Genomic DNA, 16613 nt, shown 5'->3' on the forward strand with positions numbered 1-16613 from the left:
AGTTACATCCTTTTGCTTGTGGCCCATTTTTCATTCTAATGGGTATCACAGAATGGAGTGGAAGAGAAATAGACAATAAATTATTAAATAAGTAAATGAACAAAATCACTTTGGATAGTAATAAGTGCTATGAAGGTTTTTTTTAAAAACAGAGTAATATGATTAGCAAATGATTGTGAGGTAAATGACCATAGTCTTTCTGAAGAACAAGAAAACCATTATGTGATGATCAAAGGAAAAAGATTTCTGGGTAAAGTCATTGCAAGTGCAAGAGACAGGAGGAGAGGAGAAAATGAGCTTGATGTGTTAAAGGAGTTGAAAAAAAGCCAGGAGTTGAAAGATGTGAAAAAAAGCCAGGAGTTGAAGGAGTTGAAAAAAAAGCCACTCTGCATCAGAATGAATAACGAGGAGAATAATAAATAAGGTTGGAGTGGTGGAGTAGTACTAGTTCAAATGTCACTCTTTGGCTCCCTATAAAATATAGGCAGTAAAACTATCTCATATGATATTATAATGATGGACATCTATCATAGATTTGGCAAAACCCACAGAATGTAAAACACAAGAGTGAACCCTAATGTAAATTTAGACTTTGAATGATAATGATGTGTCAATGTAGGTTCATCAGCTGTGACAAATATACCACTCTGATGTGGGATGTCAATTGTGGAGGAGGTTGTGCATGTGTGAGGAAGGGTATCTATGAGAAGTCTCTATACTTTACACTCACTTTTGCAGTGAGTCTAAATCTGCTTCAAAAAGTAATTTATTGGGGACCTGGCTGGCTCAGTTGGTTAAACAACTGACTCTTGATTTCAGCTCAGGTCATGATCTCAGGGTCATGAGCTTGAGCCCTGTGTTAGGCTCCAATCTGGACATGGAGCCTGTTTAAGATTCTCTCTCTCCCTCTGCCACTCAACCCCACTCTATCTTTCTTTAAAATCAAAACAAAACAAAACAGAAGAACAGGAAGAAGAAGAAGGGGTGCCTGGGTGGTTCATTTGGTTCAGCATCCACTTTCAGCTCAGGTCATGATCTAGGAGTCCTGGGATCAAGCCCCATGAAGAGCTCTCTGCTCATTGGGGAGTCTGCTTCTCCCTCTGCCTCTGCCCCTCCACCCTGCTTGCTTTCTCTCTCTCTCTCATGCTTTCTCTCTCTATCTCAAATAAATAAATAAGGTTTTTTAAAACAATAAAAAATTTTTAAAAAGAATAATTTTTTAATCAAAAAAATTAGTTTCTGTTTTCTAGTGGAAAAAAAAAAGAACATCACTGAGCTTTGGGAAAACCTCAAGCAGGGAAATAAATGTGTATTGTGAGTTCCCAAAGAGGACAGAAGAATATGTAAAGAAATAAGGTCAAAATTTTTCCAAATTTGATAAAAACTAAAATTTCAGGTACAGGCGTCTCATTAAAACCTGAGTACAAGGAACATTAATAAAACCACATCAAGACCCATTATAATCAAATTGCTCAAAATCTGTGATTAAGAAAAAAGACTTAAGTAACCAGAGAAAAAAGTCACATTAAATGTATAGAAACAAAGACAACAGTGACAGCAGATCTCTCTAGAAGCAAGGCAAGTGAGAAAACAGTGGAGCAACATCTTTAAGGAAAAAACTATCAACCTATATTTCTATGAATGCTAAAAAATTCCTTTTCTTAAAAAAAAGATTTGTATTTATTTATATTATAGAATTCTTTCTGTAATATAAGTGAAGGGGAGAAGGAGAAGCAGACTTCCTGCCTAGCAGGGAGCCTGATGTGGTACTCAATCCCAGGATCCTGGGATCATGACCTGAGCCAAAGGCAGATGATTAATGACTAGGTGCCACCTAGGCACCCCTGAATTCTAAAAAATTCTACAAATTCTAAAAGAAACCTATCAGTCTAGAGTTCTATACTGAGTAAAAAAAAATAATTTTCAGAAATGAAGGCAAAATAAAATTGTCTTCAGATATATAAAAGCTGAAAGAAATCATCACTGGTAGACCTGCACTACAAGGAATGCTAAAAGAAGTCCTTAAGGGGCACCTGGGTGGTTCAGTGGGTTAACGCCTCTGCCTTCGGCTCAGGTAATGATCCCAGGGTCCTGGGTCCTGGGATGGAGCCCCGCATAGGGCTCTCTGCTCAGCAGGGAGCCTGCTTCCTCCTCTCTCTCTGCCTGCCTCTCTACCTACTTGTGTTCTCTGTTTGTCAAATAAATAAATAAAATCTTAAAAAAAAAAAAAAGAAGTCCTTAAGTCAGAAGGAAAATGATGCCAGATGGAAACAATTTCACAGAGGAACAAAGAACATCAGAAATGATAACTACATGGATAAACATAAGAGGTTTTTTTTCTTATTATTTAAATCTCTTAAAAAGATTATTGACTCATTAAAAATAATAACCATATGCTGTAGTGTTTGTAACATAAATGTAAGTAAAAATTATGACAATAGAAACATAAGGTCAAGAGGGGAGAAATGGAAGGTAAGAATTAGGAGGGTCAAAAGGGAGGTATGCTATTTTAATATCACCTGAAGGTAGACTGAAAAACATGTATACCATAAGCCCTAAAGGAACCACTAAAATAATAAAAAGTTATAGTTAATAAGCCAACAAAGGACATAATATGAAAATCACAAAAAATATTTAATTAATCTTTAAAAAGGCAGAAAAAGAGGCATAAAGTACAGATGAGACAAGTAGAAAACAAATAACAAGGTAATAGAATTGCAAAGAAAAATAAATAAATTAGAGATTTCAATATTCTTCTCTCAGTAGTTGATAGAAGTAGACAGACCATCAGTAAGGCTTCTCTGGGTTTGAAAAACAGTGGCAACCATCCTGATCTAATTAGCATTTATAGAACACTCCACTGACACATGCAGAATGGGCATTATTTTAAAATTACATATGGTGGGTGCCTGGGTGGCTCAGTCCGTTAAGCATCTGCCTTTGGCTGGGGTCGTGATCCTGGGGTCCTGGGATCAAGTGTCACGTTGGGCACTCCCTGCTCAGCCGGGAGTCTGCTTCTCCCTCTGCCTGCTGTTCTCCCTGCTTGTGCTCTTGCTTTCTCTCTCTCTCTCTCTCTCTCTGTGTGTCAAATAAATAAACAAAATCTTTTAAAAATATAAATAAATAAATAAAATTACATATGGAAAATTTCCAAGATAGACCATAAGTAAGTCTCAATAAATGTAAAAGTATTTAAGTCATGCAAAGTATGTTCTTTGATCACAATGGGGTTAATTGGAAATCAATAGCAATAACATGTGGAAAATTTTCAAATATTTGGAAACTAACACTTTTTGGCATAAATCATGGATCAGAAAAAAGAACCACAAGGAAAATTAGAAAATGTTTATGAGCATACCACTTTTCAGAATGCCGCTAAATCAGTATTAAATAGCCCCATATCAATTAAAGAAATGAAGTTTGTAGATAAAACCTTTCAGAAAGAAAATTCCAGGCCTAGATGGCTTTATTGGAGAATTCTATCAAAGATTTAAGAAAAAAATAGTACCAATTCTACATAAACTCTTCCAGAAAATTGAAAAGAGAATAGGAGTATTTCCCAACTCATTTTTGAAGCCCCATTATTCCCTTATAGCAAAACCAGGAAAAGGCATTAGAAGAGACTATAAACTCATATCACTCATGAACATAGATGAAAAATTCTAAATAGAATTTAGCAAATCAAATCCAACAATATATAAAAGGAATAATACATTATGGCCAACTGTGTTTTATCCCAGGAATGCAAAGATTGGTTTCACATTTGAAAATCAATTAATATAGGGAAGCTTGGATGGCTCAGTTTGTTAATCATCTGTTTTCAGCTCAGGTCATGATCCAGGGTCCTGGGATCAAGTTTCGCATTGGGCTCCTTGCTCAGCGGAGAACCTCCTTCTCCCTCTGCCTGCTATTCCCCCTGCTTGTACTCATGCTCTCTCTCTGACAAATAAATAAAATCTTTTTTTTTAAAAGAAAATCAATTAATATAATTCACCGTATTAACAAACCAGCAAAAAAAAAGTAAGCATGGTCATCTCGTAGATAAAAACATTTGACAAAACCCAAAATCTATTCCTAATAAATATCTCTCAGCAAACTAGGAAGTAAAAGGAACTTCCTCAACATGATAAAAAAAAAAATCTATGAAAATCCTACAATGGCATTTTACTTAATAGTGAAAGATTGAATGTTTCCCCCCTCAGAAGAGCAGCAAAAGAGAGATGTCCGTCCTCACAACTTTTTTTATTTAAGATTTTATTTGAGAGAGAGAACACAAATGGGATAGGAAGACATGGGGGGTGGGGCTCAATCCCAGGACCCTGAGATCATGACTCAAACTGAAGGCAGCTTGATCAACTGAGCTACCCAGGTGTCCCCCATCTCACAACTTCTATTCAACATTGTAATAGAAGTTCTAGACAGGGCAATCAGGCAAGAAAAAGAAATAACAGATACTCATATTGGAAAGGGAAAAATAAAACTGTGCTTATTGTTATTATAGATGATATAATCATAGATGTAGAAAATTCAATGTAACCTACAAAAAAACTGTCACAAATGGTCATAGTGGCCTTATTTATAATTTTTTAAAAGATTTTACTTATTTATTTGACACAGAGAGAGAGAAGTGAGCACAAGCAGGGGAGCAGCAGAGGGAGAGGGGAAAAGGAAGAAGAGGGGAAAGGAAGAAGGCTCGATCCCAGGACCAGGCAAATACTTAACCAACTACGCCAACCAGGGGCCCCAGTAGCCTTATTTATAATATCCAGAAACTGCAAACAACACAAATGTCCATCAGTAGATGAATGGATATACAGATTACAGGATATTCACACAATGGATACTACTAGCAATAAAAAGGAATGAATTATTGATGTATACAACAACTTAGATGAATAATTATGCTGAATGAAAGAAGCTGAAGAGCAACAAAAATATTTCTAAAAACTAACAATACCAAATCCTTATAAGGATATGTAACAGTTAAGGACTCATACATCACTGGTGGAAAGGCAAACTAGTACACCCACTTTGGAAAACAGTTTGGTAGTTTTTATAAAGGTAAACATGCACTTGCCATACAACTCCACAACAAAATTCCTAGGTATTTACCCTAGAGAAATGAAGACATGTGTCTGTACAAAAACTTGTACGTGAATGTTTATAACATATTTATTTTTAATTGTCAAAAGTTGGAAACAACCAAAAAGTCCAGTTGTACAAACATAGAGTTTGTACGTGCATACACCAACTGCACATGGAATATACACTCGGATACTACTCAACAGTGAAAAGGAAAGTACTAATAAAACATGTAGTAACATGGATGCATCTAAAGAGCATCATGCTAAGTGAAAGATGACAGATCCAAAAGACTGCATATGGTTTCAGTCCTTTATATGACATTCCAGAAAAAGGAAAACTAGAAAGACAAATTACAGATTGGTGGTTGCCAGGGACCAGTGTGGAGTGAGTGAGTTGACTGTGAAGGACCATGGGGATACCACTGGGGGCCAGAGAAGTGGTCTGTATCTTGATTGTGGTGGTGGTTGCACAATCACACAAGTTTATAAAAATTCATAGAACTCTATGTCTAAAAAGTGTGTGAATGGTACTCTATGTAAATGGTAGCACAATAGACAAGCAGACAAAATCTAGAAAACTAAAGAAGATAATATAACACCAGCCTAAATAAGTATTTTTCTTTTCACGTTAAAAAGAAAGCAGAACATCTTCTATAATCTTAAAATTAGAATTTAGCTAATGTGAGGAAACTTTCTTTTTTTAATTTTTTTTTTATTAACATATAATGTATTATTAGCCCCAGGGGTACAGGTCTGTGAATTGTCAGGCTTACACACTTCACAGCACTCACCATAGCACATACCCTCCCCAATGTCCATAACCCAACCACCCTCTCCCTACCCCCCTGCCCCTGGCAGCCCTCAGTTTGTTTGTTAAGAGTCTCTTATGTTTTGTCTCCCTCCTGATCCCATCTTGTTTCATTTTTTCCTTCCCTACCCACCAAGCCTCCCACTTTTCCTCTCAAATTCCTCATATCAGGGAGAGCATATGATCATTGTCTTTCTCAGATTGACTTATTTTGCTCAGCATAATACCCTCTAGTTCCATCCACATCGTTGCAAATGACAAGATTGCATTTCTTTTGATGGCTGCATAGTATTCCATTATATATATATATATATATATATATATATATATATATACCACATCTTCTTTCAATTATAAAACAGAAGAATTATGAAAACTATAACCTATTGCAGATATTTTTATTGTTGTCACAGTCTTTTGTTATTGAAGACGTGTGAGTCCTAATCCAAACCCAAAAGAGTAAAGAGTTAATTTAATCGTTATTAGAAAATTACCCAGTTTCTAAATTACCTTGACCGTCTCTGTGTTTTCTCTTTGTATACTGGCTGTTCATTGTCATGTAGGAAGATGACCTAGGAATCAGAAAATTGGAATGCTGTTTTAAATTTCTGGTTTAAGAAAGAAAGAAGGAAAGAAGTGAAGGAGAAGAAAAGGAGGAAAAGAAGGAGGAGGAGGAGGAAAAAAAATATAATGGAAGGCCCAACCTACCCTGTCTTTACTTAAGGAATTAGATGTTCATTCTTTCATGTCCTGTTAGAAGGGAAAAATCAATACTCAACAACTTGTATGGAAAATAGGCATCGTGGTCTTCTTCAACCCTTTTCGGTATTTCTAAATTTTCAAGACCTATAAGGAAATAAGCAAATCATGATTAGTTCCTGATATGAATTTAAATGTTCTAATTTCACGTCCAAAGAGACTCCTCTCCTAAAATAACAGTTCTACAGTCATATTTTTGTCCTCCAAATTTTTCTTTGGTGAGTTCATGGTTAGTGGGCTTTTGAGACAAATCCCACAGCTTCCTGCTGTGTAATATGGAATGTTAATACCTTTGTCCTTAGAATTGGTGGAGGATCACACTAAGAACATGTATTTTAGGCATTAGCACCACATCCAGTTTAAGTTCTAAGGCATTCTGGAGTAGTCCTTGTCATATAGGTCATGCCATATTTTGTTTCTCTCCTTCTTAGGCTATTACAGAGGGCAGTGGCCGGATAAGAGCAGAATCTTACCCTGACAGCAGCACTCTGGTCATTGATGTTGCTGAAAGAGATGACTCTGGTGTTTACCACATAAATCTGAAAAATGAAGCTGGGGAAGCACATGCAAGCATCAAAATTAAAGTTGTGGGTAAGTGCTCTGGGTCAACAAACTTCTAGAATCAAGTTGACATGTCCATAGGCAGAGTAGACTTGGGCAGCTCTTGGTTCTCTTAGCTCTTCTGGGTAGCCAGCAAAGGAAAACACAGTATAGCTATATTTTATAAATCACCATTTTTCTATCTTTGCCACTTCTTTTCTTTCCTTGCCTTCTCTTTTCTTTCCTTTCCTTTTTTAAAAATATCCTTCCCAAGGCACCTGGCTGGGACAGATGGTTGTGCTTCTGCCTTTGGCTCAGGTCATGATCCAAGGTCCTGGGATCAAGCCCCACATCAGGCTCCCCGTATCAGGCTCCCAGCAGAAGGAGTCTGCTTCTCCCTCTCCCTCTCCCTCTGTCTCTGCCCCTGCTTATTGCTTTCTGTGTCTCTCTCTCAAATGAAAATAAATAAATAAATAAATAAATAAATAAATAAATATCTTTGAAATTTCCTTCCCTTCTCTCCCTTCCCTTCTCTTTCTCTTCTTTTTTCTTGCCTAGATGTCCAATTGTATAAATGCATAACTAAGGTTAATCATTTGGGGCTGCTGGTCATTAGCTCTTCACAGTCGTATTCCCTTTCGGTGCCCTCCAAACTCACTGAAACACAATTGCTAAACAATTTCCAACATCACAATCATTGTAGAAGAGTAAGATCTGTATCAGTCCTTAGATGACCTCCTAAGTACAAGCTTGAAACCAGGTAAAATGAGTCCAGCGGATTATTGATGGTCCAAGTTTTCATGGTCTCTTCATCTCACTTTATTTTTCCCTTAAGAAATATATTTCAAATGGACCAGAAACTAAGGTCACTTTATCAGGCACTGAACTATGATAACAGGATATGGTAACTTGCCATTTTTGACTTGGATTTCTACCAGTCAACATCTTTATTTTTCCAACTGATTTATAACAATAGTCCTTGATTCAGTTCTGCTGAAAGTTCACCTTGTATTTAAAAAAAAAAACAAAACACAAAACAAAATCACATCTGATATTTATGCAGTAACTTCTTACTTACCATTTTCAAGGTAAAGAACAAGTGTCTTGAGTTCCATATGGGGCTTATTCTCTAATGTTGTAACACTAAAGAACTTGAATACATTATTATTTTTATCTTTATTGGGCCCACTGTCCTTTATCCCATATGGAGTGTGACTTTTTGCCTAAATTAGTTACTATGTACATTTCAATAAGAATGGAAAATTATTCAGAAAAAAATGCTTCAGTGATTATCACCAAAAATCCTTTTTCCAAGTGACATTTTTCTTTGTGCTCTCATATATGCTTACTTTATTTTATTTTTTTATTCTAGTCTATTTATTCGATTCTTTTGCTTACTACAGATATCCCTGATCCTCCAGTGGCACCAAATGTGACAGAGGTGGGAGATGATTGGTGCATCATGAACTGGGAGCCTCCTGCCTATGATGGAGGGTCCCCAATCTTAGGTAACTATGTGTTAGTCTGTCCGTGGAACTGCCAGTGGAGTTGGAATCCTTTTTATGCTGATTAGTATAGAGCACCTTTTAAAAATTGCATTTAGAAGAAAACCTATCATACTGTGACTTTAAATATCCATTCAAATTGAAATATATGTTGGAATTCTCTGTAAGTACTTGCAATTTAAATAACTCTGATAACTCTAATATTATCTGACTGCCTATTCTTTTTTTGTTTGACATTTACATTTAATATCCAATTTTGCAACATCTATAAGTCTAACTTTAAATTGTCCTAGTCAGTAAATGTCTACTTCCATAGAACTATGTCTATGAAGAAATTTCTTTTAGAGATAAATACTTAGAAGAATTTGCATCTCCTATGGAACAAGAATTTTTTCTACTTGAAACTCATAAAACTGGTCATTTCCCTCTTCTTACCTAAACTCTTGGGACTCGAAGCCAAATCTATTATTCAACTATAGGAATGGTACAAGTTTCTACAGTTTACATATCTGTGATTCATTTTTCTTTCTTCTCTTCTTATATAATTTTATTGTATTATTTTTAATATTTTAATATTATATTCTTTTTATCCAGGTCCTATAACATTAATGTTTATATTCCCTATAATCTCTCTCAAACAACAAAATATATGCACACCTGACTACTTCACTTAAGTGCTGAGAATATGAGAAATTTTAAGAATTCTAACACCTGACAAAGTTTAATTTTGGAGACCATGGAAAAACCTCAATTTCCACTTTGTGTCCCTTGCAGGATATTTTATTGAGAGGAAGAAGAAACAAAGCTCCAGATGGATGAGGCTAAATTTTGATCTCTGCAAAGAAACAACTTTTGAGCCCAAGAAGATGATTGAAGGTGTGGCCTATGAAGTCCGCATCTTTGCGGTCAATGCCATTGGCATCTCCAAGCCCAGTATGCCCTCCAAGCCTTTTGTTCCTTTGGGTGAGTCAAGACAGATGCGCCTCTTTCATGCAGATCACTGCCCTGGCTTGTGACTGCTCCCTTCCAACCTCTAAATGGAGCACACCTGGAAGCTTCTTAGAGTGGTGGGTGAGCAGAAGGTTGGAGGTAGTTAGGGACAATTTTCTAAGAAACTGAAAAACAGCTTTGGTAGAGTTGAATGTCTTCATAATGCAGACCCTGGAATTTATTACCAGGATTCCAGTGAGAGCCGTAGGTGGCTCTGGAGGCTGCTTTCCTCTTCAGGCACTTATCTGAGCCCAATGACACAGGACCACTCGCCATGTGTCCTGAAGGTATAACCCAGCACCTAGGTGTAAGCATTGTAACTAAAACAGAGACCACTTCAACAAAGCACACTTGAAAACTAGTCTCTTTGCTTTACGATCACACTTTAAATGTTATCTATTGATCCAACAAAGTCGGTTCTTTATTTTTTATTTTTTATTTTTTAAGACTTTATTCATTTATTTGACAGGGAGAGACAGATGACAAGTAGGCAGAGCAGCAGGTAGAGAAAAAGGAGGAAGCAGACCCCCTGCTGAGCAGAGAGCTCGATGCGGGGCTCGATCCCAGGACCCTGAGACCATGACCCGAGCCGAAAGCAGAGGCTTAATCCACTGAGACACCCAGGCACCCCAAAGTCAGTTCTTTAAAGACAAATAAACCAAGAGAAGATGTCCGCACTCTTTTATGGTAGTGAAGTCCTTCTTTCAATGGGAAGGAGATTTAGTGCAAGAGTTTGCACTTTAAAGTTAGAAGGTTCTGAGAAATTTACTCTGGATTATTAGATCTCATTTGACTTTTTTCAACTTCCTTGGGCCTCCCAGCCTCCTCGCCAATCCAAACTAGAGGGAAAGTGTGGCAGCATTTCTAAAAATTTCTATGCCTGGCGAATCTTTGCCTTCCACACAGTATAGGCTTGAGGAGTCTTCACTGAATTTTATTAAGACATGGATGGGCCTTCTGTGTACGTACTTATTTGTATCCTAGTTCATTTTGTTACAGCTTATGCTGTAACACCATAGTTAATGTCTTCTGTTTCTCTCTCTCTCTCTTTTTTAATCTCTGAAGCTGTAACCAGCCCTCCTACCCTTCTGACCGTTGACTCTGTAACTGACAATACTGTCACGATGAGGTGGCGGCCCCCAGACCAGATTGGTGCGGCGGGTTTAGATGGCTATGTGCTAGAGTATTGCTTTGAAGGAAGTAAGTACAACTGGTAGTTAAAATGAATACCATCATCAATGGGTGAGATACACTCCTCCCCTTTCTTTTGTTGTTCATTCTTGGGAAATCTCCTTCCACAGAAAATGACAACAGGTACAGGTCATCCTTCTAACGTGGATAAAAACTTAGCCCTTCTTTGGTACTCGATGCTAACAAATGGAGATCTCAAAAGTATCCTAGTTAGTCTACCAGATCAGACAACGTGATAGGTCTAGGATGTGGGAGTAAGGGAGTCTGACAAAACTTCAGGGATTTCCACTTCTTGAATTTGAGGGTTAAAATTGTACCAAGCAAAATAAAAGTCTAGTTAGGATGAAGCAAGTTAGAATTGTAAACCCTATACTAAGCAGAGATCAGCTATCAAAAGTGTTGCCTATTTCTGGGTAATAAAGAGAGATTATATTTGGCTAGTTGGTGATCATCCCCTACCTTCCTAAAGAAAAAAAAAAAGAAGAAGAAGAATTAAGGATATCTTTCAGTGCTTAGAGGAAGCAGCATTAAACCCCAGAGAGTGTATTCAATAGATTTGATATGTGACAGAACTTGTCTCTGTATGGGAAATTTAATCACTTAAATTTAAGAGGAGAAGAGAAACAGCACTCCCCCCAAAATGTTGATAGAAAAAGAGGAATGACACAAGAAAATATGGGCCAGAGTGTACCTAAAACCAAAAATGATGTGAAGTTCACTGAAAGCATCTTGTGTTTTTTGATTTCCTGCTTGACATGATTTGAAAATTGGCGAATAAACCTGCCCCAGTTTGAACTCAGGTTCCACTCTAGATGATGGGAGGTAGGTAAACAGTCCACCTGGGAAGCGTGTTCCTATCTCCATAAATGATAGGCCAAGACAACCTCTGAGGAAACTCTTTGGATCCCAAACTTTAACATGGATCTTACATGAAGGAGAGAAACTACAGAGTACATTTGAGAAATCAGGAATGTGAACATAAAGCACCTTTCCAGGAGGAAAACCTCTATGGAAAAGAAACTTCGTATGAAGAAACAACTGCTGAAAAGGAAATCCCAGGCTCCTGGATCGGGACATCCCTTGAAATGACCACCATTGGTGTCTGTTGTGGTTGAGAGGGAACAAGAAGGGGGGTGGGGGAGGGGCAAGGCATTCGGGGAACAGTTCCATTTTCATTTGCTTGGCTCCCAGTACACTCTGCTTGATTTCTCCGGGGCTTAGAAAGCCACTAACCAAAACTAGTGGGGACATTATGAGAAAGTTCCCAGGTATCCCTGTGTGGGAGTGGGGTAGTGTCACTAATGCAACAGGTATATTCTTGAGTGCTTCAAAATAAGTTTTATTCCCATTCCATCCCTCCTCCCCCCCATTTCAAAAAAATCCTGAGTAATCCACTCTGTTGTTTATATCACCCCAGCAGCAAAATCTCCCAATCTTACATGTGATGTGGCTGCTGAGCACGAACATTTGTGTACGTATGAAACAGAGCAAATTCTTTACTCTTTTCTTTCTGATAGGTTTAAAAAGTAAGAAGATACAGCAAAATGATAGATGGCTGTCATTTTGATGTTACCCACCTTAGATAAAATACAACGAAGTGTATTTTACATAATTTTGTGTGTGGTCTGTGTAGATATATATGTATATGCATTTATACATATATATATGTACACAGTCATTATTATGTATCTATTTTGCCACATAACATTTTGGAATTAGCTTTCTATGGAAGTTCTTTTGTAATGTGTATATCTTTCTTCTTGCAGTCTTTTCTTTCTTTATGTGGCTGCCTTATTCTTCATTCTTTTTAATGGCTGTTGTCCTCCAGACTAATTTTCTGTAGTGTTTAATGCTTTTAGATATGTCAGGTTTTATTCTGTAAGAAAATTCGTTCTTTTATAAGATCGTGTGTTGGTTTTGAGTCTGCCTTTCTCTTGTTTTTGGGGTTTTGGTTTTTTGTTTTTTTAATGCCTGCAGCACATTACTCTTCTTTGTTGTCTTCCTTCACACTAGCTCTTTCTTTTCTTTCTTAAAAATTCTCCTCGTGTATCAAGTAACTTTCGTATTCCTTCCCCATCCCTCCAACACCATTTTCTTTCTCTCATTTTCCTCAATAAAAGTGGTTCAGATGTGAAGGGATGGGCTATTTTTTGTTCCCCTCTGATCTTGTCTCGTCCTGTTTTCTCTTGAAATTTCTCCTTTACTAGGTCTTTACTCTTTCGAGCACATTTTCTGTCTCCTATTTTCACTTTCTCATCAACTGTCTCTTCACTACGAAAATACCAGCACAGTAGCTCCCAATCTGACCACTGGCTTAAAGACGTATCTCTTTTTTGATGTCCTATTAAAATTTTTAAATTTTTATCAATCCATATGCCCTTGCAGCCACCAGGATATTCTGTCTCCCTATTCCTTCTCCCTGATACTCCCAGAAGGGATGGAATCAGAGGGAGGAGAAGGTTCCGTGGGCTTCCAATCCCCTGCTCCTCTCCTGAGAAACTAGAAAGGCATCATCCCAAACCTGTAGGGTGTACTCACGACCAGTCTAGGAGCCAGCGACATTCCCTCCACCCCATGTGAAACTCAGGGACCCAGGCAGACTCAATTTGTTTTCTTGACTGCAGAACTCGTTGCCATGGCAACAGGGGGGCTGCCTCCAGAGCTGCTGGGAAGACAGGGCTGGCTTTATCATAAGTGCCCTCACTCCCAGCCTGTGATGACTGAACCCCATGGTGGGAGCACTATGTTCCCTGGGTACCTGGGAGGACCCTCCCAGGCTGAGGGAGCAGGAACAGGTCAAAGGATAGACTGTTCCACTGTGTGCTGCTCCTCTGTGGAGTCCAAGACCTGCTCCTCTTTTCTCTTCAGGGTCTTGCTTTGTTCCTCTACCTCTTGTTCCCACAGCTGGAAGTGCCCAGCCTCTTTTCTCCTCCTCTTCTCCGTGGCAGGTGCCTCAGGACGAAAACCGCAGTCTGAACAGAGCAGGCTGTGGCTCTCCTGAGGAACTCCCCCCTCCCTAATGTGTTTGGTCTCTTCGTCACTGCTCTGAAGACAAATATCTTTGCATACTTTGCATACTTTACTAACAGAGAATGCTGACTACTGATACGATATTCTTCTGGTGTGAAAGTGGGTGTCTTTAATTAATTTTAATGACGGATTCTCAAAGGTACATCAGCAAAACAGTCTGATGAAAATGGGGAGGCTGCATATGATCTACCAGGTAAAGTATTCTATGAAAGCTTTCAAACTTTTTTACTTATGATAAACGTTTCTGGGAATGTTCCCTGACCAAGCATGAAGTACACCTACCACCCACACACAAAAAAGCCCCTAGAGATCGAGAGAGTGGGTGGGCAGTGAATTAATAATGTGGAATACAAGCTTTCTCCCCCTTCCCCCCCACTGAGGGCATAATGCATACAAACTTTTAGAAGTTGAAATATTTGCAAACCCCTCTCTTGATGTTATAGACAAAGCTTACCAAAACCTTTTAAAAATATCAACATTTTTGATCAAGGTAAAAAGAAGAATGCCAATTCCTTAAGAGGTCTTGGCTCCTACCCAAGCTGTGTTTCCTTTTTACCATGGATATTAGCTTCTTGTCTTCATAAATGGGAGCATGATCAGACTCCCTGGGCCCATATCAGTGCCTCATAATAAAAAACCAGCTAAGATGAAACAGAGAAATTATGTGACCATAACGGTCTGTGTCTCTCATTCATAAGAATAGCATTTTCCTTTTCCAAAGTTTAACATGTATAGGTGGCTAAATGTCATGATTATGTCAATCCTTATAAAACCGAATTGGAATAGAACTGCTACAAAATTCTTGGGGACAGTTACTGTGATTCAGGATACTCCAGTATCACTTTAATTTCCTGAATCACAGTAACTGTCCCCAAGAATTCAGGATACTCTAGTATCATGGTATCTTGAATAAGAGGTTTTTCAGAAATAGCAGAATCTGATTATCCTTCTTCCTGTCATTTACATTAGCCATTCGAGACCATTTTTCATTTAAATATGAAAAATGCTCACCCATGTAGTATGACTCAAGACCAGAATCGTATTTCCTCCAACTGATTTAATTATGAGTCAAATGCTAGTTTGGAACCGACTGTACCAGTTAGGGTGATTTCTTTCACTAAATACCATTTCTCCTTGTTTTCTTTCTCTTTTTGTGGGTTTTAGCTGAAGATTGGATAGTTGCAAACACAGATTTGATTGACAAGACCAAGTTCACCATCACAGGTCTGCCTACAGATGCAAAGATCTTTGTGCGTGTGAAGGCTGTGAACGCCGCAGGCGCCAGCGAGCCCAAGTACTACTCCCAGCCCATTCTGGTGAAGGAAATCGTAGGTAGGTGGCAAGATTTTTAGAATTTTGTCTCCATTTCCAACATCATTTGGTTTTATGTTCTAATCCCCTTTTCTCTCAAATCTTTCTATTTTGCTATCACTCCTTTGATATATAGTCAGTGCCCCTCTGGAAGTTAGGAATGAACGAAACATCTCCTTTCCACCAGTATGGAGGTCAGGGTTTGCAACTCGGTACAAGGGCCAGTTAGTTAACCTTACCAGATTCCGTGAGCCAACTCTGGCTGAGCTGCCAATTTCCGCTAAAGAGAGGGAGCATGAATGAAGCAGGGCAAACAGATAGCAACAACATGGCTCCAACGGGTCTGCAAGGCCAAAACCATCTTCATAATGAAATGAACATATTAGTTGCCCTTTTCAGTGTTTGACATCTGCACTGGTAGTGCACAAGTGGTGGGTCAGCACAGACCCAGTCAGTGCCACCAAGCTCTGCTAGTTATTTCTGTCTTCCTCACCACCTTGAACTCGTAGTTAAAGTTAAAAAGCCAGCTTTGCCTTGGCATGTTTTTTTTTAAGATTTTATTTATTTATTTATTTATTTATTTGAGAGACGGAGAGAGCGAGAGAGATAGCATGAGCAGGGGCAGGGGTAGAGGGAGAGAGAACAAGGTGGGACTCAATCCCAGGACCCCAGGATCATGACCTGAGCCGAAGGCAGATGTTTAACTGACTGAGCCACCCAGGTGGCCCACCTTGGCATGTACTTGATGAAGCATAAAAATTATTAATTTATTAAGCCTTGGTCCTCAAGGACACATTTTTCCTATGTTTATGTAGCAATGAAATGCAAAAGATGTACAGAGGCCTTACACTGCATATTGCAGTGCAATGGTTGTCTCTAGAATAGCACTGTGCGACTGAGTAAGAAGCTGAGCTAGTGACCTTTCTCAGAAAATTCTATTTTTACTTGAAAAAATGACTGGCTATTTGGCAGGCATTTTGTAGAAAATGAAAGCAATGAGCCTATCACTTCAAATCAAACAACTTACAGTATTTGTTGTCAGTGTTTCAGTGAAAAATTAGAATTTTGGAAAACTTATATCCACCCCCATAGACTTAACTGCTCTCAACACTTATAACTGTTCTCATTAAATAGGCAGTGATATTAATGGATGTAATTTTTTGATATTGAATAATGGAATGTGTCAGCATCTGGAAGATCTACATAATTTGGTGAAGCAATATTTCCCAAATGACAAATACATGTAAAAACATGCATCAGTACAATGTATATTAAAAATGTAAGCTAGACCAATGGTTTTTAATGTAACAGAGTGTGAAAATTTAATTGAAATAGTTTTAGATTCCACATTGTCCCTCACCTTTAAGAAATTACAATTTATCGGGGCGCCTGGGT

General features: G+C 38.2%; 1 protein-coding gene across 4 annotated transcripts in view; it reads left to right on the top strand.

Annotated features, from left to right (window-relative positions):
• MYBPC1 (myosin binding protein C1) overlaps positions 1-16613 on the top strand; it is an 87908-nt gene that overhangs the window by 54137 nt on the left and 17158 nt on the right. For all 4 annotated transcript variants that reach the window (XM_032844278.1, XM_032844279.1, XM_032844281.1 and 1 more), the window contains 5 exons: positions 7083-7242; positions 8595-8699; positions 9471-9659; positions 10752-10886; positions 15072-15239. In XM_032844278.1, coding sequence (XP_032700169.1) covers positions 7083-7242; positions 8595-8699; positions 9471-9659; positions 10752-10886; positions 15072-15239 — 757 coding nt within the window. The remainder of the gene's footprint in view (positions 1-7082; positions 7243-8594; positions 8700-9470; positions 9660-10751; positions 10887-15071; positions 15240-16613) is intronic.

Source organism: Lontra canadensis, unplaced genomic scaffold (genome assembly GCF_010015895.1).
Source record: "Lontra canadensis isolate GAN:19392208 unplaced genomic scaffold, GSC_riverotter_1.0 scaffold150, whole genome shotgun sequence".
Classification (NCBI taxonomy): domain Eukaryota; kingdom Metazoa; phylum Chordata; class Mammalia; order Carnivora; family Mustelidae; genus Lontra; species Lontra canadensis.